The sequence below is a fragment of the Mycteria americana genome, chromosome 1, assembly GCF_035582795.1.
Source record: "Mycteria americana isolate JAX WOST 10 ecotype Jacksonville Zoo and Gardens chromosome 1, USCA_MyAme_1.0, whole genome shotgun sequence".
Lineage (NCBI taxonomy): Eukaryota > Metazoa > Chordata > Aves > Ciconiiformes > Ciconiidae > Mycteria > Mycteria americana.
Window position 1 is genome coordinate 126,032,206 of NC_134365.1, and position 26,963 is coordinate 126,059,168.

The 26,963-nt window shown below is 42.7% G+C and overlaps 1 protein-coding gene across 1 annotated transcript in view; it reads left to right on the plus strand.

The window, feature by feature from the left end:
- Positions 1-8,149: 8,149 nt before the first annotated feature.
- The window catches only part of LOC142418364 (amine oxidase [flavin-containing] B-like), a 56,626-nt gene continuing 37,812 nt past the window's right edge, over positions 8,150-26,963 (plus strand). The window contains exon 1 of the mRNA XM_075520111.1: positions 8,150-8,245. Within this exon, the coding sequence (XP_075376226.1) occupies positions 8,200-8,245 (46 nt within the window). The 5' untranslated portion in view covers positions 8,150-8,199. The remainder of the gene's footprint in view (positions 8,246-26,963) is intronic.

The following is a 26,963-nucleotide window of genomic DNA, read 5'->3' on the forward strand; positions in this document are numbered from 1 at the left end:
CAAAGGATGTGGGAGTCATTTTTGTTAAAAGGATGAGTGTTTTATTTCCTCATGTGTTCTGAGTTAGGGCAATGCATATTACACAGAGCACTGTCTGTTTAGAGGTATGAGAAGGAATTTCACAGCTATCATCTCTTTTGCATTTTTAGCCTTTGCTCATCTAGTTCAAGAAAAAAAAAATTGAGCTCAAACAGACTCTAAAAAAGGGTCAGAAAAAAAGATAGGCATTACATAGCAAAGACTGTTGCTTTTCAGTTCAGAACATGTGTCTTCTGGTCACTGCTTACAAAACAGTGATTATTTTGGAACAATATCCTTCAATTGCAAAATTAAGTCTGGCTCTGTCTGAAGCAGGAAGATACTCATTTGGACTGCTCTCTGCCATTCCAGGTCGTGCCCTGCCTGGTGGTCTTGTTTGTGGCATTTATGCTACAGGTGAACTGGATGGCTTGGGAGCACCTCACTCAGACTAGTTCTCCAGCCTGGACAATGGGGAAACCAGTGCTCCACCTTGCCATGACGCACACATGGAGTTCAGTTTAGCTGCTGCTGTTGAGATTTATTTTTTCTTTTCCATTTTTGTTACCTTCTAAGAGATTTTAATTTTTCTAACTCCTTTACATCTACTTAAAAAGTTGCTTTCCATCCTGTCATTATCCTTCTTTGTATGGGTTACCTGTGGACCTGTCTGTTAGGACTTCTCCATGGCAGGAACTGGCATTGCCTGTGAATGAATGCAAAGTGTCTTTTGAGATTGGTAGAAGTCCATGTCACAGATGCTATGGCAGTACCAGGCACCTCTGCCAGATACACGTGCTAAAACCAATAGCGAACACCACTGCAAACATGATGATAGTGGATTTCTTCTGGAGGAAAATTTTGCAAAAGAGAAAAGTAATAGGAAATTGGTCCTGACCTGTCACTAATGATCAGAAAGAGATTAGCATAGCGCAGGGATGAGCTTGATGTTGGGAAAATAATTTATGCTGGTTTAAGGTTTTTTTCCCCACCTTTTCTTTTTTGGCTATATTAGTAAATAGGCCTATACTTGTATAATTACCATAATTGTTATTAATCCTTGAATCAGAATAGTGGCTACATCAGTCATAGATTTGTAAAAGCAGGCTTATTAGGACAAAGAGTGGGAAAGGAAACTAGAGCCTACGAAGTAGGACTAGCTGGAATGGTTTGAGACACCACATCTACTTTCCTCCACTCCTTGGGTTTCGTTACACAAGCAGTCGTGATGAACGAGTTCCCCGTGAGATCTAACGAGGACGTGTGTTTGACTCCGCAGTGTGTTAGAGCCTACATGGCCTCCCTGCGCTGAACGGAAGGCTGCCTCCATACCCAGCTACAGATGCTTTGGCCAGGAGGATCCTTAAGTTTAAATAGACAAAGAGCTACTAAGAAGAAAGCCAAAATTACTTGGTGTTATAATGTTGTGGTCTAGAAACTTGTGCACTTGTATTTAATGATTATGGTGTCAGTAGGGACTTAATTTTGCTGGTCTTTCTGACTAACCTGAAATTACGCAAAGCAGTTTTCACTTGGCTTCAGGGCCCTGAGGACACCACCAGCCCCGCCTGCCCCTTGGCAGACCCTCGGGGCTCCCCCCACCTGCCCACGGCCCAGGACCCCATGTCAGACCCCTGGGGCCATCAGCCCTTGCCCCAGCGACACTACAGCAGGGCCGGGCTCCAGCTCCCCACAGCCCTGCCCAGCCCTGCTGAGCCGGGCCCATCCGTGGGCCCATGGCCCAGCCCATCCTCAGCCCGTTCCCGTCCTCAGGGATGTGCCCGATGCCCGGGGCTGGGTCTGTCCCGGTGCCCCCGGCTGCTCCGGGCTGGGGGTGGGATGGGCCCAGGCTGCCAGGGCCTGCCCTGCTGCCCTCCCATGGGGAGCCCCCGCGGTCCTGGCCCCCGGCCCCAGGGAGTTGCCAGCCTGGCTGTGCCATGACACTCAGAGCCTTGTTCTGTCCTTGCGCTATGGGTCTGTGTGCTCACGAGTAACGTGTTTACATTCACTCATCGCTTTTACTAATGGGCTTAATCTTGTAGGTTCTATAGTTAATGATCAGTCTTACCTGGAATGGAATCTGACTGATAAAATATTCAATTTTTGCTTATTAGCTCTAGATTAATGTCAGACTCTTGTATGTTGGATTAAAAATCTTGGCTATTAACATTTAGCCTCTCCAGTTAACATTCGCTGCTAATCAAGATACATTTTGGTCATGGCTGATGCTGCCGTAGGGCAAAGGGACAGACTAGACAACCTCCTGAGACTCCTTGCAGCAGTTTTCTTTTATTGGAAAGCCTGGCATGGAGCTTATGCTCATTTAATTGTATGGTATTTCAAAAGCACTGACATGTGCTTTCACAATTTCTGCACTGACTGCTTTAGAGAAATCTGAAATGATGTAAGATGTATGTTTAAAAATGAGTTTAAACCTGCCTGTCTTCTGTAACGCCAGTATTCAGCAGACACAAAGGTGCTAACCAGAAGAAAGGCACGACCTGGTTGCAGACTAGAGGAGGTAGCATGCCATGTTCACCCTACCTTCAAGGGATTCTCCACCACAAACCAGTAATGAAGTACAGGCACCAAATTCACTAGGTGCCTGAAAGCACCAAGTCTCAGTGTATGCTCGTGGCTGATGGAAGATGCAATCTCGCTCTTCACAACCAAGCTCTTTGTTATCTTTCTCTTCACATAGCTTCTCTCCACGTGGCTGCAATGCCCTAAGGCTGCATCTAGACTTACCTGTGCTTCCGAGCCTGAACCTCTGACCATCAAACCGCCTAAAATCTGTCAGGTCCTCATGCCCTGACCCCAGTTATGAAGGTCTGGGACCCACTGTGGTGTGCCATGGTGTCCATCTAGCCTGTGTGCCCGGGCTTCCTCCCTGCGTGGTAGGGGACGGTGGCAGTGGTGGGGAAGGGTGGGAGGCAGGATGAATGCCCTGGACCTAGTGCAGTGGCAGTTTGCATCCAGACCCAGGAATTTAGAAGAATTCCTGGCTCTGATCATAACGCTGTCACGGAAGCACCCTAGCGATGCAGGTGCTAATACAGCTTGCAGGTAACGGGAGAATCCATTCTGCCACCTTGATTAAAGGCGATGCCAGCGTGTATTACCTGCCAGCGGGAAATTTCAGCAGTGAAAACTGCCTTGTCCTGAAGCAGAGACTTTCCCACTGAATATGATGAAGAGAGACTGTAACACAAAACAAACAATGAAAAGCTGGCTTATTAAATGCACTACTATTTAAGGAGCAGAAGCTGAGAGGATGTGTAATTTAAAATGCTACACTGTGTTTTTACCAGCCACTGACCAGACAGTCATGAAGCATGTGCCTAAATTCTATCTCTTAGTCTTTGTAAATTTGGAGGTCTTTGGCTTTGACCCCTACTCCATCAACTTTCCACTCATTTCTCAAAATTTAGTCCAGGGCTATCAGTACATTTTCTACCAGACAGCATAGCTATTTATGCCATCTCATTGTCACAGTGTATAAGTGTCTCACAAAATTTATGAAAACAATATACTTTGTCTCAGACCAGTTCTCTTCCAAGCTGAGAAAATGTGGAGGCTTTCAGTTGCTCTGTTTTCTCAAAAAATTTGCTTTGCTTTTAACATTACGCATTCAAAGGATAATGCACCAAAATCCAGGTAGAAGACTCTTTATCTGTTTAATTAGTTAGAACCACATGGGATGGGAGAAGTAATGAGGCCATAAAAACCAGAAACAGAATCCTAATATGATCAGAAGAGATGTTTCCAGACATTACAAAAAAAAAATCTTGATGCCATCAAAGAGGCTTTATTAGGATTACACATACCGTTCTGGTCATACCTGTTGCAGATAGATGCTTTTGGACTAAGACAGAGGTAGAAAAGAGCTATTAGGATCAGCAAATGTCTATCCCAGTATGTAAGTCTACTAGTATGTAAGGCTACTAGTGCTTGACAAGCACCAACCTCGCGAACAGAAAAGCAGAAAGGGGGATATGATATTTGTTTAAATGCATCGTGGTGTAAACATTTTGGAAGCAGAAGCAACTGAGATGAAAAAATGAACCTTTGAAGTCTTATTGTGGGAGAGAGGAGAGAAAAACTACCAACCTGGCTTTGGGAGAGATTTGGCCTGCCCTAGACAGGGCTAGATGTATGAATTAGAAGTATTATATAATGTGTCCATGATGATAGAAAAAGAGACTTAATGACCCAGATGTTTGCTCTGTTGTATCTCAACAGCCCTGTGAGGGCTTTGTGCCCTCAGACACCCCCATGGACCTTCATGTGACTTTAGGGCATGCACCACACCCCCAACTGCAGGCAATACAGCCCTCTCTGTTTCAAACACTCATATTAAAAAAAGACAAAATATATCATTCCTTAGAGCCACAGGAGGAAGATAAGGTCCAGAGGAATCCCAGGACTAAGTGTTACATATTGTGGACATTGCGAATCTGTGGCACTTGGCATTAAGTGCATAGATGTTACTATAGCTACCCTCACCAACAGCCCTAACAAAATGTCCCACTTCTGCTTTTGGAATAGCCTTCCCTCCCTTTCAATGTTTCATACGGGGTTTAAAATCATCTCTACAACTATTATTCCTGACCACCATTTGATAATTGTGTGTCTCGCAGTATGAAGAGGCCTTGGAGTTTGATTTGACTGTCCTAAAATCAGACAGATTCTTTTAATCAGAGTAAGAATATGTATTTCTGAGCAGAAACTAAAAATCTTCTATTAATTAATCTTCTATTAATTCAGCCTCATCAGTCTCCCAGTAACTTTTTATTCATGTTGTTTGGAGAGACCTCTTTCTCTCTTCTCCGTTAACCACTTCTCTCAAAATTAAGCAATTTCTCCTTATAAATGATTAATCCTGTAGCACTGCTTCAGGCAGGGCAAGTATCACTCAGAAAAACTGTTTTCAGAGGGAGATATTTGATACTTTTAACATGGCAAAGGTTCTTGTCTTCACATATCTTCTAGGTAGAAATGCAATAACAAAAGTAAAAATGTAGATGGTCTCATTCGACCACTTTCTTTTGTAAGAAGTTGATACATATATGGCCTTAACAAGAAAGAGATCACATCTAAAAATACACAGAAACGGTAAGCAAGCAGCTAGGCAGAGATCTAGAGAACAGACCTAGGATATGGAACGAGAGCAACAGAGAAATAATGGGGTGAGGAGCTGTAAATTTTCTTCACAATTTTTCATAATTTTTTAAAGCAAAAGATTGGTTTGATCAAAGCAGACTTCACCAGTGTAAAATATAATTGAATGTCTAAAATTATCTGGAACTGCAGTTCCAGATACAGCACCTAACTGCAGTTATGATATTCATAACTACAGTGATTAAATGAGACCCATATATCATATACAATAAAATATCCTAGACATTAAACATATTAGGTATGGCAATGCAGCTTATTGCTGACCCCATCAAAAGGAATATATGTACTAGCTAACTACTTCTTAGGACTAGCATCCTCAGAAAGAAATCCAGTTCAAGTTCTGAAGTATATTGGTTGATTTCTCACGTTCAGAAAATTAAAAGTGAACAAAAAAAATGTGCACAGACAAGAGGCAAATAAATTACGGCCACTGCCCTCTCCTCGTCCTCTTTTACTCCTTTTTCTTCTCCCCTTATCTACCCTGATCTCTCCTCTTACCAGCAACCAGCCTGAACTTCAGAAATATAAATGCAGCATTCTGCTGAGAATATTAAAAGAACCAGTACCACATCTCCCTTGCCTTATAATGAATTTCCTTGTATATTCCAGGAGGTGACCTGGCCCTCCAGATGATGGCTCAGTCCCTGGCACTGACATCCCTTGCCCCTCTGGCATGCCTTCTCCCAGCCAAACCAGAAAACACTCATGATCATGGAGGAATTGCATTCCCATGAAAGATAAGTGCTGCATGTGTTTTCTGGGTATCACCGCTGCAATTATTAATCTAATAGTCACAAAGTAATGAAGATATCAGGTAAATCAAATGAAAATTTCATACTTCAGAGACTGAGAACTGTGATAAACTAGTTTCAGCTAGATATTGCTCTTTCTCTAGGTTTTAGTTTTTTTTTTTTTAATTTAATCGTTCCTTTAACCCAAACTTCCCCTTATGCTGAAATCATGGGGTTTAGTTCACTAGTTCTTCAGGTTTTGGGGGGCTTTCATTTAAAGGTTAGACTTCATCTGTCAATTGGCACACAGCTTGGAGAAAGAGTGGGCAAGATACAAGGAGAGGAGGTATCCAGGTGAAGAGGGCTGGAAAAGGGATTTTAAAAAGGGGAGGAGAAGTATGGAGAGCACATCTTTAGGGAATGAGAGATGAAGCAGAGGTCGGGAGCAAAGTGAGGTGGAAGCATATGGAAAAATATTTTTATGGAAGAAATTTTTTACCATGAGGGTGGTGAGACACTGGAACAGGTTGCCCAGAGAAGTTGTGGATGCCCCATCCCTGGAAGTGTTCAAGGTCAGGTTGGACAGGGCTTTAAGCAACCCGATCTAGTGAAAGATGTCCCTGCGCATGGCAGGGGAAGTTGGACTAGATGATCTTCAAATGTCACTTCCCACCCAAACCATTCTCTGATTCTATGAAACATATAAGGGAACAGAGAATGCTTGTTAGATAGTATACTTGTAAGATGAAGGGTAGTTCGTCCTGGGGTGTCATGAAGATGCTAGAGCCTTGGCACTGGACATTAAACTTACTGCCCATGAACAGTGTCATCCACAGTGCATGAGACAGAGGATACAGGTCTCCTAGCAAACTAAGCATGTCCAGGATATGTGCACAGTCAGTGCCCTGTGATCATCATTACTGCCTAAATGTTAGCACACCTCCTGGTGCTGTTTGGCCCATGCCAGCTAGCACAGTGCCACACAATGCTTGGGCAGGACTCGGGGAATGGCACCGAGGAGGAACTGTTCCCAGCAGAGAAAGAGAAGATGAGTCCATGAATGATTATTAGCTTTGCAGACAGCTGATATAGACCTATCTTTATTCTGCTTCCTGACCCCTACATTTTCTTCCCTCCCATTCTCCCTAAAAAGGCAGGGCTGCACCTGCTGTACTCAGTACCTGTGATTCCCGTCACAGGTGCCCCTGTCTCTGTGCACCACAAACTATCGCTTGAGGTATTATGGAACAGGGAGAGGGAATCCTGTCCAGACTGTCATGTCCTGTTTCTTCCAACGTACGGCTCCACAAACTGAACAAGTGTCGCTGGCTCAGAGGAGTCTTGGAGCTGGGTACCTTCTGCCACGAGCCCGCTAAGTGTGGAAGGTCAGGTATGACTGACATGGCTGCTGGATGTAATCCATACAGGTATGCCTGACAAAACTTGTTTGCTCGCTTGGACCATCCCCAAACCCAGTTCTCCTGGAGCCTTATTCATGGTAAAGTGGAAACCTGAGTGATGGAAAACCCTGTTGAGTCTGTAGGGGACCAGCCTTGAGGCTCCAGGTGAATTTGATGACCCTCATTTCTGGAAGAGCCAGTCCTTTTCTCTGTGGGCGAGTCTCCCGGGGTCTCGGCAGACTACTCCCACTGTGGAGGCCGATCTGGAGGAGCAGTGACGCACACTGTTGCATGGCACAAACTGTGGTAGGCACAAGGTGCTGCTCATTTTGAGGCCCTCTCAAGGAAAACCCTAACTGGTCTTCCAGAGTCCATACCACCAGCCTTGGCAGCCACAGGTCCCCTCTGGCAGCCCTGGGGCGTCCACAGAGGGTGTGGAAGCAGACTCCAACACTTCAATGGCCTTCAAAGAGCGGGGGGCGGCGAGCCCGCGGCTGCTACGCCTCGGGGACTGGGCTCCTCAACCAGGGGCACGCTCCCTCCCCAAACCCTCCGAGAGGTAGGAGGGGAAAAGGTTATTTTTTCTTAACGGCGTGGCTCTCGCTGTGGCTGCGTGGGGCCGATGCGAGGGGTCGGCCATCATCTGGAGGGCCAGCAGCCCCCCAGCAGAAGCCCTGCTTGCCCCTCCCGGGCGGATCCCCCGCCGGCTGAGGGGGCGCGGCGGCGCCCGCCCTCGGCCTCGCACGGGGCGGCGGAGGCGGTGCCCGTCGGCGGGGCGGGGTGAGGCCGGGCCCGCCCGGGGGACGCCGGAGCCAGGCCGGAGCCGCCGCGGGAGGGAGCGAGCGAGCGGCCGGTGCGGGGACAGCGCCATGGCCGAGAGATACGACGTGGTTGTGGTCGGGGGCGGCATCTCAGGTGGGTCCGGCGGCCCGCGGCGGGGGGTCCCGCCAGCCCCTGAGGCGCCGAGCCCGGGCGGCCGGTCGCCGGGCGGGGAGGCGGCAGTCGGGGCGCAGCCGGCTTGGGCGCAGCCGCCCACCGCCCCGCACAGCCCCGGCCCGCCTGGCCGGGGAGAGGCGGCGGCACCGGCGTTGCGGAGCGTCGCGGCAGCGGCGGCGGCGGGGAGAGGCTGCGCTGGTGCTCGGCTCCCCCTCGGCCTGAGCGGGTCTCCTCCGGGAAGCCCGAGGTGCGAGCGCATCCCGAGCAGCCTCGTAAAGGTGGCTGAGTACCGTCCCCGTAGCTCAGGCTGAATGCGACATGGTGCAGACAGCATTTTAGGTTTTTTTATTTTAGTCCTTTTTATTTTAATCTTTCTTTTTATTTTAGTCTTTTTTTATTTTAGTCTTTTTTAAAAATTTTAGTTTTTATTTTAGTCTTTTTTTTAAATTTTAGTTTTTATTTTAGTCTTTTTTTTAAATTTTAGTTTTTATTTTAGTCTTTTTTTAATTTTAGTCTTTATTTTAGTCTTCTTTTTTTATTTTAGTCTTTTTATTTTAGTCTTTTTTTATTTTAGTCTTTTTTTAAATTTTAGTCTTTATTTTAGTCTTTTTTTATTTTAATCTTATTTTAGTAATTTTTTTTTAATTTTAGTCTTTATTTTATTTTAGTCTTTATTTTAGTCTTTTTTATTTTAGTCTTTTTTTTTTATTTTAGTCTTTTTTTTTTATTTTAGTCTTTTTTTTTTATTTTAGTCTTTTTTTTTATTTTAGTCTTTTATTTTAGTCTTTTATTTTAGTCTTTTATTTTAGTCTTTTATTTTAGTCTTTTATTTTAGTCTTTTTTTTTATTTTATTTTTTTTAATTTATTTTTCTGGTTCTTCCACTGTCCAGCCCCAGCATCCCCTGAACCTGTGTAATTCTTACCGGAGCCCCTGGAAGTTTTGGGCAGGCGAGGCTATATGCGCTCTGCATCCTCTGCACTGAGTCCAGGTGTGTTACGCAGAGGCCCTCAGTCACACGTGACTAATTTAAATGTTGGGGTGCCTTCTGTTTCGAGCAGGTAGAAGCATAAAGGAAAAATGCCTGAAATGAGCTGGATCGTTTAGTAAGTTTATAGATCCTCATTCAGCACGGGCATGGATTTGAGAGCGTGAGCAGCCTGGCAGAAATGGGCAGCAGGCCTGGAAGCCTTGCTGCACTGGGTAGTAGTCTGCTGTTTTTAACCTAATCCTGGCTAGAAGACCCCTGTGCCGGCCCAAAGCGAATCTTTCTCTCTTGTGCGTTTTGTTCTGAGGTGCACGTGCCCAAATAAATTGTGTATGGGCAGTAGATTTGTTTTCTGTGCCTTTAACGTATCAAACAGTTGCTTTTTGGCCTGTTAGCGTTGGGAGGTATGCAGTGTGATAGCTCCTGTGCTATGTTCATCTTCTCAGTGCATAATGAGTATGCATACGTCCACAGATCCAAGTAGTATCTCTTGGCAAACTGCAAACAAATTACTCGAGATGTGGTACAAAATGTGATTTTATTCATCCTTTTTTTACGTGGCTTTTAATTTCCACTATTTATTTATATAGAATTCTATTATATTATATAACCATTATATTAAGGTGCGCAGTGTACAATTTGAATGAAATGCAAAATGCAGTGAACTAAATCATTGGCCTTATTTCTTAAGGAATGATTCTCTGATAACAAATTGCTGAATAATTACTGAATGTTTCAAGTATGTTTATGCGATTAGCAAAAATTAGCCATTGCTTTTCTATAAAGCACAGTTGATTCTGAAGACAGTGTTATGGCTAATTTTTAACTTACACCGTGTTTCACAGTGAAAGTGGATTACAGAAAATTAACCAGTGGTAGCTATCTATTCATGCCTTCTAAATGAAAACAATTTCTGGGGCGTGTTTTTGCACAGGAGTAGTGCTACTGGTTCCCTCTGTTCAATCAGTTGGAGTGAAAGAGTTAGTATAACAGCTTTTAATATACCCTTGTTTTTCATGGTTGCCATGGGAATATTTTCATGGCAGGCCTGCACAGCCCACATCTTTTTCTGAAAGAGCACTTGGAACAGAGCAGCAGTGCTATGCCGTATTAAATTGCATGCTTCGCTCTTTGCTACCTGCGGACAGCAGCAAGTGGTGGGGGGGTGTAAGGAACCTGTTTTCTATTTACTTCCTTTTACACCAAATCTTCACCAAGGCACTCTGGTTTCATGCTGTAGCAACTTTTTTCCCTGTCCTCACACAGAGGCTGGAAAAAGATACATGTACGGAAATTGCTAATGACTAAGCACCTCTCTTCAGTCACTTTCCTGTAGCTACTATGTACTGCTCCCAATTCACCTCTGTCTTCTGCCCCACATGCTTCTCTGTAAATCATTGACCTTGCAGCCAGGTGATGGAACTAAGCTGCTGCGGACATCTCTTCTCCTGTCCACTGGAGGAGAGTGGAGTATATGAATTTTAAAATGGGTTGCTCCTTGGAGACCAGGTTTGTTATTGCTCCAGATTGAATGTGCATTCCTTCAGAAACTCACTGTTTTTGAGCCGCCTGAGGTGCAGCCGCCCGAGACTTTACTGTTACTGCCTTTAGGTGGGGAAGGCGTCAGTTGGTGCACGGCTGTACAACAGCGGAAAGCTCTGGTAGCCTTCAGAGTAGGTGTGCTTGCGTTAGCCGCTACAGCCATAGCAAAGCAGGTAATCACGGAATAAACAAAGAGTTGCTGTGCTGGTGTGAGGATGCAAACAAACATGTTGCAGAGGTGCCATTCAGCTCTCTCTTTTCTATTTCTTTATTTAGGTTAATAAAAGCTGTCCGTTTGCAGTGCTCTGAAGCTCTTTGGCAGCAGTTCTGTCCATTTTTTATCCAGATTTAATTAGTAGGGTTTAAAATGTAAAGAGTAAAAAACCATGATAATGGAATAGCAGTGCAGAGGCCTTCACAACACTGACGGTCACTGTTCTCCTCTGAAGGGACTGATGTTTTGTCTGAAGATACCACTTCCTTTGCTGTGTCATTTTCAGTGTCTTTCATTGCAGGTTTGTTGAAAAGCAAAGAATAAAACTAAAGAATTGGCTAATCTAAGTGTTATGTAATGAAAATCTATTCAAAATTATTTCTTCATTAATTTCTTTCTAAAAGCCTAAAAAAAAGATCTGTGGCTTCTCTGAAGATTTCAGGTCACCTCAATACAGTTATTACGACAAGAAAGACATTTGGGGAACAGGAGGATGTACTACAGAGTAGATTCTGTTTTACGAGTAAAACTTCTGCTGAAGTCTTTGGAATTTTAGGGAATGGTGAGGATTAAAAAGGAGTATTTTTGAAGAAAATTTTCCAGCTTAAATGCTTCGCCACACACTATATGTAGTATGCCTGGTATTAAAGAATATTTAGGTCAGAAACATAAAAGGTCCTCATATAGCTGGAACTTGTGTTGTGACAGGTTCTTCTGTTTGCTCAGAGCTATGTCTTTTTTCCTAGAAGGACTCCTTTAGCACGAGGATGGAAACAACTATGAGAGAAATATGAGGTTGTGTCATCAAACCTGCTTATCTTCTTAATTAATTGAGACACCGATGACAGGAATTTTCTTAAAATCAAAACTTGGAATCTGTTCAGAGGTTTCATTTAAACACTTCCTCCACATGTTTTTAAAACTGCCTTCCTGTCCCTGCTTTTTGCCATGGGGACCTCTTTCTTTTTTTGTTTTAAAAGAAGTTATCAGATTTTAACCTATTATTATGCCAGTCCTATTTAAGAAAATGCTTCTTTTAAATTACTGATGCACAGATTTTACAATTAAAGTGAGTTTAATTGATTTATTTATTTTTTTCCCTGAAAGGTGAAGCCTTTTTTTAATTATGGCGCATGTTCTTTGAAGTATGCCTAGTGTTTTCCTGTTCACAAGCAACTTGTCATGTTCCTATAAGTTTAGAACAAAAACCTACTGTAAGATAAAATATTTCTATTGAAATGTTAGGGGTTTAAAATATTTACATACCTATTCTTGTGTTACTGAGATACCACTGTGCTCTATACTCTTCTTCTTAAGTCTTGCTTTGTATTTGTATGAAGACCTAATACGCTGTATAATTGCAGTAACTCTCACTGCATCTGTGAGCCAGTTTCAAATTACTTTAAAAAAACCCAAAACCAGGTTAGGTGTTTTGGGGGCTATTATCTGAAGATGTTCAATCTGTTTTAAATTAGACAGAAGCAGAGGGCAAAATTGTCTTTCAAAACAAATCTGGGACATGTTATAAGAGAAGTATACAAGAGATGCATAACCTCCACTACGTACTTATCAATGTTTTCTTTTTGCTCCCTGGTAGTAATTTACAGTGTCATAACACTCCTCCGCTGATAGTTTGCCAAATGGGACACTATTTTCTGGAGAATATTACCAATCTAGCAGTCCTATACTAGATGCCCATTTGGAGAGGAAAAAAGCCCCAAACCAAACCAAAATGTGGGCATGGATGAAGTAGCTATGCATGATGAAATGAAGTGGACCTATCTGTGGGAGGATTGTGACCCTCTCCAAGGGATACCACTCTCTCTGGGATGCTCTCAGGCAAAGGGAATCCAGGACATTTCCCTGTCAGTTGACATGATGAAGCTCTTCGTTCACATTTTCAATTGTCCGTCTCTGTATCTGCCATCAAGGGGTTCTTCCTTTTGTATTCGACTACTCTCATCGCTACTGCAAAGGAATATGAGGCAATTAGGTGGAGCCTGCCATTCTGCTTCTAGATTTTTCACGACAACCTTGGCAGTACACAGTAAACAGGACAGAACGCAGCTGCATTATGTCGTGAGATAGTTTGGTAGCCTAGGCAGCAGGGACAGTATTGTAAGTCACGGACTGGTACGTCCTAATTGGTCTGAAAGTTGATTTGATAAGAAGCTTTCCATTCTACCTGCAGGAGCCACCTCATCTCCCAAGGCTGAAAGCAATGCATCATTAAGTAAAGCTTTTCCATTAGCTTATTTAACCATTATGAAAGGGTGGTATTAGGGAAAGTTCATTCTGTCTGTTCAGCAAAATGTGATAGCTACCCTGGAGGGGGCAAAAAAGGTAAGTTAGGATGTAAGTTAGCAAAACTTTGTGGAAGGGATTCCTGGGTAGCTATTATGGAAATAACTGCTGGAGAACCTAAGTTTATATGTAGCAGTTGATGTTAGGGTTACAAACTGCAAAGTCCACAGGATTTTCTTATCTATACTGCTGAATTGCATATTTTTTGACAAACAAGATTAGACACAGGAGAAGCTTAAAGTTCTCTGTAAGAAAGCTCAGTCCACTGTTTACTTGGCCAACCAACTGCAGTGGTGCTTTTAGTTCGTTAGATTTGTCAGAGTCTAGTCCAGCACTCAACTAGAACCTAATCACACTACAAGTGGTAGTAGGTATCCATCTGCGTTAGTGTATTTGTTCGGATCAAGCATGTACCTTGAGCAAATCTCCTGATTGACTCTACTTACTGCACTGTAGTGTGGACCACAGAGCAGGCTCAGAGCATATGCATCGGATTCCTTTTTGCACAAGACCAAATGGAAGACATGCTTTAGGAGCTCACCTTTTGAGCTCCAACCTCAAATGGGATGTTCAGCCTGTGAGACCATACAAGACAGTCTGAAATAAAGCCCCTTTCATGCATGTAGTATGGATCTTGGGTATTCAGGATACAATTGTTTTACTCTACAGATCTTATGCTGTTCTGCACTATTTGCTAATGTAGACACTGCAAACTTGCTGTCTTGGGATACTTTTAGTTTTGCAGATCAAAGGTAGTAACATGGAAAGAGTAAGCATTTCAATTTTGTGCTCTTCTTTCATGAAGACGCAGTTAAAAATAATTTACTTGGTCATCTTGACCATAGATGTGCACCTGCATCCTCTGACTCCATCCTCTATGTCTTCTCCTTGCCTACTTTTTTTCTTTCTTTAATTTTCTTGTAGCATCAAGAGATTGCCAAAAGGTCACATTCTGTGTAGTTCTGAATTTTGATTTTCTCATTTTACTCCTTGGCACCATCAAGGACAGGAGTAATTTTAAAGACACACGATTCAGCATGCTTCCCCCCCTGTAGCAAGTGACCGTAGTGTCAGTCTCCAGCAACTAGCAAGATGTTCATCACCACAGTGATACGAGTCCGGGTCAAACGCTGTTGCCCACAGTCTCAGAGGCTGTGAGGAGCAGCCCACTGCTCTGGATCCATCCTGGGTGTGTTCAGGCTGTCTAACGTGATCTCAGGAGTATGCAAGGACTGAAGGACAGCTAGTGAGCGAGTGGAGGTGGTCTTATCAAAAGGTGGAGAACTGTGGCAAAAGCTAAGTAGGCGAGTTTGTACAGACTAAGTAGGCAGCCTGAGCAATGCAGGCTTACACAGCCCTGATAGTCCCAGAGGTAAACTTCCAGCGCTGCTTGTAGTATCATAAACCAGCAGAGAATGTGGTCTATATTTACATATCATACACAGCAGCTAATGACAATTAATTAGGTCTTCTGCATAATTTAGTCAATTGAGAAGGCTTTTCTTCTTCAGAAGTTACTATTCTGTATGTAAACAAGCTGAGTGATTTTGGCATGCTTCCCACTGGCACAGTTTCCTTCTCTATAGCACAACTGACAGCTGTAGTTAAGTAGGTTCTGTTACTTAAAGATAAAAAGCCATATTGTCTCACTGCCCCTTCCCAGAATGGGAGTATCTTGCCTTTGTGTTTTGTCTCAGTTCTGTAGCAGCTACTTCACAGAATGCACTGATACAATGGTAAAGTTTACCATGGTTATAAAAGTTTGCTGAGCAATGCTGTGGTGGATTGAAGACCTTCCTTTGCTTTTCCTTTGCAGAGAATGTGTCTTGATTCACTTACAGAGCTCTCAGTTATGTTTTGAAATCAGTCGTCATTCAGCTGGGCTTCAATTTCTTGAGGAAATTGCATTCATCTCATTACAGTTTCAATTGCTTAATTTTTTTATGGCCATTTTTGAACTTAACATGATTTTCTTTCTGGACTGATAAGCTATTTCATCCTTGTAAACTTATGTCAGATATTAAGGTTTTTTCTGCCTTGTCAGATGGTTTGTCAAAATACGATCGTTCATCTACTTGACTACCTTTATTTCCTTATGGACTGATTTGTGTCTAAGGTTTATAATTTTGAAATGTTAAAGATATTTTTTGCTGATTTCAGTGATCAATGAGAGTGCACTGCAGTACGTTGGTATTTAAACCATGCATGTCTAGTATTCTTTTAAATAACCCATCCATGCATTTGTATTTTGTGCAACCTTTTCTGTCCTGTCAGTTTGCTGTTCAAACAGCTTGCTTAAAAGTAATGTCAGTGTGAAGTCCCTTAAAAACTGTATTTGCTCCACAAACCGTTATTATGACCAGTATTTGGGGCTGGAGTGCTGTAAGGGAACAGAAAGAGGAATGGGCATCAGTACCTCAGTTGTGGAGATCCTGAGTTCTGGATAAGTGAGCAAAAAAGGAGATGCTGGAAAATGCCTGTCAAGCCACAGAGTTGCATTAACTTAGTCAAGAAACAGTGATAATATTATTTATGGGAAGAGCAGGCTTCCAAGGAGAAAGAGCGTATTTTCAGGGAATTCTGCCCATGGGAATTCAACCCATCTTTTTCTTCTCCTCCATCTCTTCTCTCCCCTGTCCTTCTTCATGCTGCCCCCACTGCCAGAAAGATGTTCCCACATACCTAGGAAATATGTGGGGCTGCTGTCCCCACCCCACCCGCAGCCCCACAGGACTCAGCTGCATGGACTTAGTGTTAGGAGGGAAGGACTCTTGACGGCATCAGGAGCATTAGCAGCTATGGATGGAGAGCAGGGGACTGCTTAAGGAAATGATGGGCATCAGGATTTTTGTAGGGGGTCTGTGTGTGTTTGTGTAGAAGAAGGGAGGGCAGGGGACAGGATGGGGGAAACACGAAGTGCAGACTATCCCTGGAAGAAAGGGTAGTCCAGTCTAGGAAGTTTGAGACCTTGTGAGCTACTTCTGGTAATTGGTGTATATGGCAAAATACATCATAGATGCGCTAATTTTTAACACTGGTGTAACACTGAAGAGTCTGGCTGTGGTTCATTAGAGCCTCTGGCATCTTGCACTTACAAGGTTATGGTGGTGACCACTGTTTGGCACTTCATGTTTCAGGTGGTTAAAGTGTTCCATGAAGTTTGAATTAATTTGTAACCTGTTCATCTTACAAATATTACTTTGTACTATTCAACTTCTTCACGTTTTTCAGTTTCCACCATATAGCTCAGCTGGGAGTGAGAGGGGTGGGGAGGAAAGATGCCTTTGTAGCCTCCTGCCTCCCAGCCAGCTGGTCTTTATCTTGATGGTATAATTCATATATAAAACATTGAATGCAGTCTATTCGGTTGACTGCACATGGGAACAGCTGATCAAACAGCCAGTTCATACTGTGCATCATGATTACCTGGATAGCTTGCATATAAACTTGCGTCCTGTTTGCTCGAGTGATAGATCTGTGTTTGAATGCATTAGATATTGGAGCAAGACACCTCTTTTGTTCCAATATGAGTTAATTTTTTATGAGGCTAGCTTGGCCAGAGGCTGGATCAGTGAGTTATGCTGAATAGTGAGCACAAATGAGGAAAGGAAAGATTGTAAATTCTTTTATTTTACACCTTAGATACTTCTCTTTTCCTCTATACTTCCTTCACCTTTTTTTTCCCCACACATTATATCAGAATGGTACAAATCTAATGGTAGCATTTTTTCTTTCGTAACACAGATGTTTTTATGAAGTGTTTGGCTCAAACTTTCTCCTGCCTGCACTTAGAGATGGAGGGAAGACAGTCACTTGAAAATCTTCTTATTCAGTGGTTCCCTTTTGGGCTTCTCCGGATGACATCTATGTTCTCAGCCTTTGGTATCTCAGCTAGGGAATGGTTCATCCTGAGCTGGCCATCAAGAAATGAAGTCTCTTTTGGGGATATTGGCAAAGAGCTGGCGGGCATGTAAGGTGATTTATATAGGATGCTGGGAAGTGGTGGGGTTCATCTTCATTTTTCAGTTGTTCACAAATGTTCACAAATCCTTGTAAGCTTTATAAGCTAGTAGTATCTAGCCTGCATGTGCATGTGTGTGTACACTTACCTACTTGCATACGTGTGCTATGATGATGACAGGAATTTCCAGAGAGTCACTGGGGCACGGCTTGGTGGATATTTGGAAGTGACACTGAGATATGCTCGATATAAATCCATGATTATTAGGTGCAACTGGGTAAAAATAGTTAGCTGAAGATCAAGGAAAACATGAAACAAAATGGATAGCCATGGAATGAGGGCATGGTGGCTCTGCTGGGGGCTTTGCTAGCTGCCATAAGTGACCTTCTCTAGATGGATGCCTGTGAGTCACCAGATACTGAGAGATCAGGGTAATTGCATGTTACTTACTCTTCAATGTCAAGATATGAGAATGATAGTCTGTTTATTTTTTAAGTTCACGTCTTCTATTTCATCATGTATTTTGAGCATTTATGTTTCTCAGGGGACTAAAAAAAAAGAATTTTTGCTTGAGAACATGCAAGACTTAGCAAAACAGATAAGCATTTATCTTCTGAGGCAACTACTGCATAATTTCGCAAAATTTTCCAGAAGTAGCTTAGTCTTTTTTTTTTTTTTTCCCCCACACTGCTGTGTATGGAAGGCAAAACTCTTCTTCAGAGTAAATCTGGCTGGCATTTTATTTGCTTTTATATCTCTTCATAACAGTAATGCCTAAAAGGATGCTTTTAGCAAACTACCTGTATAGTGCCTCAGCCAGTTCATTGTGCTAAGCTTTGTGCATTTGTGCATAGCTTCCAATGCTATGGTATGTTTGTTGTAGTGCTACCTTGTATTTCAGTTATCTTTATCTCCTTTGTTTTTTCCCTCTGTCTGTTGTGTTTTGAGGCAGCCTAGGTTGGTAAACTAGCAGAAAGGGATGACCTAAGCCAAAGGAGGCCCCGGGATTGAAAGTGTGAGATAATACTGCAGTACAGATAATAATAATGCAATTAACTTTAACTCATCAGTATATCCTGGGGCCATAACAAAGGGACATGCAGAATGTGTTTGGGTTTTTTTACTTGACTGGAGCTTAGAAACAGACTTCTAACTTCTAACTCTTCCTTTCAGAGTGTGAGGTGAGCATTGAATGGATGTACTGCTCCATGTATTAAGATATGACAAGTCCATAAAATGAACAGAATACTGAGTAAATGATTGGTACTAGAAATACTCGTCCTTTGCAATGATGGAGTGCCCAGTTCCGTCAATCTGAAGTTTCATTGGAAAATTCCTATGTAAAAATACAGCGGACACTAAAGGGAAGCCCTGTGCAAGGGCAGACAGCTGTAGCTTCAGCGCCTGAGCCTGGGCACCACCGCACTGAAGGCATTGGGTTTCCACCCAAATGCAACAAGCTGTCGTCGTGCCATGCTTGGCAGGGCTTGAGCTTAAGGCACCACCGCTTTGCTCATCTCACTCATAACTGGCCAGGCTCTATATCACTTAACCAGGTGCGATGCCTGGGACAAATGTAGACTGAATGTTTTTAATGTTGGTTTTAAGAACTCTGCTTAATAAATACTGCTCCCTGCACTGTGGATGAATCATCTAGGAGCACTGCCAGAGAGAAGAGATCACAGAAAGTTGGGACTAGAGTTTATGCTCATGTAAAGTCACATCAACTCATGGGGATGCTCATGCTGACCTCAGTGACAAGGTTAGAGAACCAGCGCCCAGACAGAAAAACTCATTGCCTCGGCTAGACAATGAAATGCAAACAGAAATAAATTATATTTGCTCATAGAGTGCCGTGTCCTAGGCAGAAATGTTATGTCCTTTGTACAAATATTTTAAGTAAATCTGCATTTTAAGAAGACAGGCAGATTGATAATGTCTTTTTTGCTCCTTGGGGTTTTTTAAACTGTAATTGTATTATTTTATTGTTTTTTTAAGTTCTCTAATGTTGTAGATGAGTGATACTCATTTTAATGGCATTCATTGCTGCACAGTGATACAGCTTAGGAAGAGAGAGTATCTTCCCCCCACGGTCAAAATACTTGCATCAAAAAAGAATCGCTTTGATACCTTTCACTGTACTGTTCAGCATGTGGAGGTGAGGCATTGAGAATAAGCAAGAGTGAAATTTACAGAGACCCAGCTCTACCATGTTTTTAGGTTCTGAACTATTAAGTTTTGTATCTTTCTTTCATGAGATTGAGTCACATACCTAAAGTACTTTTGTAAAGGTGGCCCAAATTAGAGAAGTTAAAAGGTTACCTTCACCCTGAAAGCAGATGGATGTAGGTGAGGGGCTAAGTTAATAAAACGTATTGTCGGGTTGCAGTGCCTTGCTATCCTTGTAGCCCTTTGCTTTTCAGAAGTATTGTCACCTAGACAACTCTTGGAGCAATCTGGATGCTGTGTGCCTTGTCTTGCAGAGGACTAAGAAAGCAATGAAGCAGGCAAACTGCCTATAGTTCATGCTCACCATTTTTGATAGGACTGTGCCAGCCTGATATGAACAGAGTTTCAGGCAGTGTGCTCTTAGCTATCTCTGTTGTAGTGCTCCTGTTACAATTCTGAGCATGTCCCTTGAATTTATAAAGGGATGGTATTATTCACAAGAGCAAAATCCCTTGACCTTTCCGTAATGTGAGGAAAGTTACAAAAAATATGCCTGAATCACCTTAACTCATCCAGACCCCAGGCCAATGTTGGGTTTGCTTTTTTGTTGTTGTTTTGGTTTTATTTTGCTTACAGTCCTTATCTATAATGTCTTACAGGCATTATTGTCTCAAGCCATTATTTCAATTAAAACATTTTATCTGGCTAATGATGAGTGACAGAGGTAAAGGTGACCAGCGCCAGGTTCAATGTCTCAGTGGCAGAGCAGTAATCGGATTGTGTTCATTGGAGCAGTCAACACAAATGAAAACAATGCCATTAAATTGCAGTTTCTAACACAGTAATGCAATAAAGAAACCGTGGAAGATTTGAAGGAGAAAACCCACTGGTGCAAAATGGCTGCTTAGCTGCAGATAAGAACATGCCTTTTCTGGTTCTGCCCTCCGTCCCTTCAGTATCGCAGCGGTATGCAAACTGTACTGCGCTAATGGCACTGAACTTACAGGATGTTTTTGAGATGTCCCTTAAAAGGAGGTCAGAGAACCCTCAGTATAAACAAGGAGGCTTTTTACTTGAACTTTAGAGTAGTTAGGTCTAAGCAACAGCAAACAAGATTCTTCCATTAAGTGGTCTAATTTTCAGATGCTAGGAGCTTACCCAGAGGCTATTATGGGTTGAAGGAGTGTTTTTCTGCGTCCCCCAAAATTTACCTTAACTGCTTGGGGCATATTCCTCTTTATTTCTTCCTATTACCCTACGTCAATCGCTGCAATTGTGTTTACCACTAACAAAGGGGTTTTCCTCAAAAGTTCTGTGGTGTTAAGACAGGTGGATTTTGTTTCACTGGGTACAGTGCAGCAGTTTTGGTCAAACTCATTTATTTACTGTGTGCATTTTGTATGTATTTCTGAGAAACGGGGAGTCAGACATGGTAGGTAAAGGTTACTGTATGCAGACAACTAATAGTGAGGGAAGTTGATTTCCCAATGTGATCCCACAGCAACGCTGGCTGCTATAACTTTGTGTGGTTTTTGACACATTTGCCGTTTTTTCTTAACATTTGAGCTACTTCAGGAATAGTGTTCTTCACAAGAGCAAAATCCCTTGACCTTTCCATAACGTGAGGAAAGTTACAAAAAAATGCCTGTATCACCTTAACTGATGCAGACCCTGCGCCAGTGTTGGTTTTGCCTTTTTTTTGTTGTTGTTGTTTTGGTTTTTATTTTGCTTTCATGATTTTTGTGAAACTCATCACTTCATTAAGGAAAGAAATTAAATTCCTGGTCCCTCTGGTCAAAATGAGACTTAGACTCAAAATCAAGGAGACGAATACAGATCTTGAGACTTCTAAAATAAGAGCTTCAAGGTGTTAAATGCCCATGGACAAAGGTGGTCTGACCAACATTTTTGAATACTTATGGTAAGAAATACTTGAGTTCATTTACCTTAGTGGCCCTGAACTCAACTCTTGTTTGTTTATATATAATAAATTATGGTACGTTTCCTTTTCTTGCTGTCAGTCTTGTGGAACATTTTTTACCTCCCGCAATTGCTCACTTCACCCCAGGGCAGAGGACTGTGCTTGTTCAGCAAGCTGAGTCATTATGCCATTTCTGAGGTGCGTTTTGTGACAGATCCTCATGTCAAGCCTTGTGCTATGTTTGTTTACCGCCCTGGACCTCATCAAGGGTGCTCAGGCTCAGACTCCGGTGCTGCGGGCTGCTCTGCCTGCTGGCTGTGGGCAAAGCAGCATCTGGTACCTGACGTCTCTGCAGACAGTGACTTAGATGTGGCTGAACGGGTTGAGAGCAAGGAAAAAGTCCTCAAGAAATTCGTCAGTTTTGGCTTTATTTACAAGGTACGTTGTGGCAGCCACCGCTCGCGCAGATGCGCTTGAGCTCTCAGCTGGCTGCCTGGAGGACGACTTGGCATGCAGCTCCTGCATCTGCAAATACACTGGGAAAACCAGGTGTTAGCCCCTGCTCAAACACATGTTGGCAAGGGGGACGCTGTCAGCAATTAACCAAGGCAGTGTAGAGCTTGTTCACACGTGTGTATCTGAGTTGTGGAGGCACAACAAAGGTAAAAATCGGTTCCTTGCCTCTTTTAAAAGTGCTGGATGTTTCTAACCTACAGGTTCAGTGTTTGTATACAAGTCTCAGGTGTCTGGCATCTGTTACAAATGTTAAAACTGCCCTGGGCAGTACTTTGTGAACTTATCTTTGGTGTTAAGATAAATAAATAAAGAGGAGGAGAGAGAAATATCAGTAAATGTCATTAATCTGTGGAAATCTAGGTGTGAGACATGTAAGTTCTGCAGTAAAACCTGCGAGTAAGTACAGTACGATATGGTGGCAGCCTTTCTTTCTGCTCAACTTACAGTTTTAGTTGGAGAGAGAAATTTTTAAGGTTATAAAGTAACCAATTTTTTGACAGCCATCCTAGAAGCTGTTAGATGGATGCCAGTGGCTTAGAGGCTCTTTCTTTGCCTCCTACATGAATTTAAATTTAGAATTCATAGATGATTTTTATAATTTCATATATGAGAGAAAAGAGATTTTTTTGTTCTTAGAACGGAGATAATAAACATGGGGGAACATGATAAAGTAGTGAATAATACAGAGAAGGTACATCAGGAACTGTGGGAATGCCTTCAGAAATAAACTTTATTTACAGCTTTATAATCTGTCCCCCTCCAAGTTACCCACCCTTTCCCTTGTACACTGCAAGGGGACTGGGCGTAGCCCGAGGGAGAAATAAAATCTTGCTGATGGGCTTGCTGTTGTGTATTGATTGTCTAGCCGTCCAGTGTATGACAGAGGTATCCTATGAAAAAAATAACTAAATGGAAGAAGGCACAAGTATCATTTAGAGAAGTATCAGAGATGCAACTTCCAATCGTGTCCTTTCTAGTGAAATTTTTGTGGAAATGCTAAGGTAAAAGGGTATTTCAGTAAATTTGCTGATTCCAGGCAGAATCAGACTGGTCTTACAAAATTTCAATCAGTTTTTTTTTAAATTTACTTTAAAATGTTTTTTGAAATAGTCAGATGTGTTTGACTCTAGGGCTTCGTTGTAGCCCATAATACATGGGGTCAGATGAAAAATGTGACTTTTGTCACATTTGTCAATCCAAATGCGAGTTTGGATTTTGCCCTGGCACAGAAATTTTAGATTTTCCTCTTTTAAAAAAAAAAAAAAAATCCAAATTAGTTGTTCTCTTAATATAAGCAAGCGGTTAATGCTAGGAAGTGAGGTTATAATGAAGCTGTTTAATCAAATAGTGCAATTTAAGATGTTTAGCAGGTACAGAGGTCTCGAACAGGAAAGAATTAAGTTGGAACCGAGGATGAAATAATTATTGTGGTTATTACATTTGAGTAAGATCCTTGTGAATGCAGAGTGCTGCACGATGGAGAAGCGATTTTCATGGCTTGAGCTCGCATGATAAAATTCTGGGGGAGGCAATCTCTCGCCAGTATCTCCAAGTGGCTGCGGTTGGGTACCGGGTTGCTATGGTAATGGATGAAGGCTTGCCTGGTTCAACATCACCTAAGCACAATGGTATTTTCAGTCTGGGGCTTCAAATAAGACCTATCATCTTGGCTTCTTTGTTGTCTGCATTAATTATCTGCCTATTGATTCTCTGAGCAGAACTGCAGGTGAGGCTGCTTAACCATATGTTTTCCACTATATATATATATGGCTCTCTGTTGCCCCTTGAAGAAAGCTGACCTGCAGTGGAAACTGGACCCAATTACTGTCCTCTGCGAAGTGGTGGCAAAAGTGGTTGAGCCCTTATATTGCAATTCAGATCTGACTCTGTTGAAATGCCTCTGGGGAGGAGGGTATGTTGGCCCTGGGTGACAAAACATTGTGCAAGAAATGGGAGTAGCAACAGCATCGGTCACATATTTGGATGAACTTTGTTTGAATGCGGTTGGTTGCCTCACTTGTGAGCAACAGGGACAGTATTAAAGATCTGCCTTTTGTTAGTGATGTGTGAAGGAGTGAGAGGTAAGCCAGAGGCAGTGCTGAAACAGTGCGAAACTTGTGAAGGGTTAAACTTCTCAAGAGGAGATCTTGCATCATGTGTGACAGATTTTTCCAGGCTTTGCTTCACAGGCTTTGTGCATGCTCTGTTTGCGGCAATTGGTGTATTAAGCACAGAGAGGCCCCTCTGACTCTTGCCCGGAAAAGAGGCTGTGGTTTGTAGGAGTTTCCTGCAGCAGTTCTTAGTTTCTGAAAAGCAAATCTCAACTTCGTGCCCCAATATTCATGTGCTAGTATTCATTTCCATTTTAATATGGTTTTGTTGCTGTTCCTGGCACCTTATCTGTCCTTGTATCACTGTGGCTCAGAGCTCTCCCTCCCCAGTTCTCTCGCTGTTGTTATAGTAACAGTCCAAGAGCCCATTTGGGATCTTGGGTCCAGCTCCAGGGAACAGATTTGGGGCGATGTTGCAGTACCGTGATTCCAAATGTGTGAGATACCAAAAATAGCAAAATTCCTGCCTGTCGTTATTGTACTGTAATGTGGTATCTGTGACAGCAGTCCTGCCTTATCTTGTACTGTGCATGCTACGAGGCCCAGTCCGGTCCTTCGCTGTGCCATCTGACCCTCCGCAGCCTCTGCCTTCACTTCTTCCACCTTTTTCCCCCAGTTACGTGTTTGGCATCTCCGTTAGTGATGAAGGAGAGGAGCTAGAGTTAGCCTGTGTTCCCCGCCTTTGTCAGCAGTTATCTGCATAATTTCTCCAGCAAAACTTTGGACCAGAAGAGAGAGCTGTCATGTAGGAGAGAACGGGGTGGACCACCAGCCCTTGAAAAGGAGTAAGTGGTCAGGTGGTGCTTAGTTTGGGAACCCTGTAGGCTGCAACTTTCACTATAGAGTCAAGCCCCAAGGACACATCCCTGCCCCTACAGAGATCTGATCTGATCTGCTGGAGGATGGGCAGCGGGCAGTGAGATATTAATGAGCCCGATCCTCCCCTCAACACCGGTTTGGGTTTTTGTATTTGTATCAGGAAAGAGTAAACTGTTATCCGTCTCCAACAGGTACATCTGTGAATGTATGGAGAAAAAAAAAGGTGGCACCTGCCCCAAAATAAATAGTAGGGAGTAAATAGTAGGTAGGTGCAATAGGGTGGATGGAAGGTGCGGAAACAAGGAGGTGGTATCTGACCACCACGAATCGGCTGCATTTCAGTTGAGTCAAGAGCTATCCTTTCACAAGCTTCTCTGTCTCTTCAGCTCTTGGGAATAAACTGCCTTTGTTTCCAGCTGTACTGAAGTGTTTATTCATTAGATTTTAATAAAGAAAGTCAAATCTCATATTCCTTAATCAGTGTTGGTAACTGAATATTATTAATTGATTAGTCAATACCCGTTAGCATCATAAGCCAACAGAAACCTGCAGTGACAGCAGCCTTTAGATTATGCATTCATTCTGTAAATTATTAATAACTACTATTGATCCTCTCCCAACTGATGAAATATTTGTCTTTCTTGAAGAGCAACTTTTTTTTTTTCTTTAACTGGTAAGCTACATTTATTTAGCAAGGCCTGTTGTGACAGGACAAGGAACAATGGTTTTAAACTAAGGGAGGGGAGATTTAGACTGGATTTAAGAAAGACGTTTTTTACAATGAGGGTGGTGAGGCACTGGAACAGGTTGCCCAGAGAGGTGGTGGAGGCCCCATCCCTGGAAACATTCAAGGTCAGGTTGGACGGGGCTCTGAGCAACCTGATCTAGTTCAAGATGTCCCTGCTCTTGCAGGGGGGTTGGACTAGGTGACCTGTAAAGGTCCCTTCCAATCCAAAGCATTCTATGATTCTATGATTTAGGAGTTTTATTGTCTATTTTGCCTTCAGGAGCCAATCTCTTTTTGCAAGTTGGGTGGTCTGTTTGCGTACCATGACTGTTTTCTGTATTTTGTTCTTCCTTGGTATCCTCAAGTATTTGTGAGTGTAGTCAAGGCCACTGATCCAGCCAGATGTTTTTGCAATATAATTTCCTCATTAAGAAAGTATGGAAAGACCTTTATCAGTGTCATTACTGGTTTTCTCACTAACACTTAGGTGAAAACCCAAGATAACTAAGCCCATGAAGCTAGAAATAAAAGCAGAACAGTATGATCTTTTAATGGAAACATCTGCTGCTTTTCTCCAGAAAATGTCAAATCCTTTAGATAGATAGGCCTACACCATTGTCTCTCTTTGTACAGATGGGGAAACAAAGAGCTTAAGTGATTTAACTAGCACAGTGCAGCAGGTTCACTGCAGTGCTGGGAACAGGACCTGGTTCTCCTACTCTCAAGCCACTAGTTGATGACCAGGATGTTCTGTAGCACCTTTAGTACCTCTCATTAATATTCTTTCTCAGTTCAGGGCTGCTATATTTTCTTCATTATCATTTCATTCAGTCCTGCCATGCTAGCTTTGGCCATCTGTTTTTCCTGCCAGCACTTTTGCTGCTTTTTCCATGGCTGCCTTATGCTTGGAGCAATCTGTTTTGATGACTCCTTCTCAAAAACTACATGTACTAGGACACAGAGAGGAAACTGATTGCCTTCTGATGGTGACAAGGCAGAGAGCCAGAAAGGATAGCTGAATTATGATGTATGAGTGTGGCTTCTAGCCTGGTCTGTGCTGAACTTTATTCAACACATCCTATCGGTTCAAGAGGATGACGCAACCCTCTAGAATATAACTCTTTGTCTTCCCACTAGAAATTCACTCACGTGGCCAAAGAAAGAAGCTCAGTTTATACAAATCTCAGTTTATGTGCTGAAGTAAAAGGCAGAGATGATCTTAAGAAGTTAAGAGGTTGCAGGCTGTATTCCCTCCATGTTGTGCAGCCTTACTAGTTCCCTTCATTCCCGTAGTGGCTTGACACACTTGCTGCAGGGCCTGACACTAATATTTTCCTCTGCAATTATGAGAATTTATGGCATCAGAACTAAAATGAGATGTCCCCTCCTCTATTCCCATTGTTCCCTCTCTTGATGTCTCAGCTTC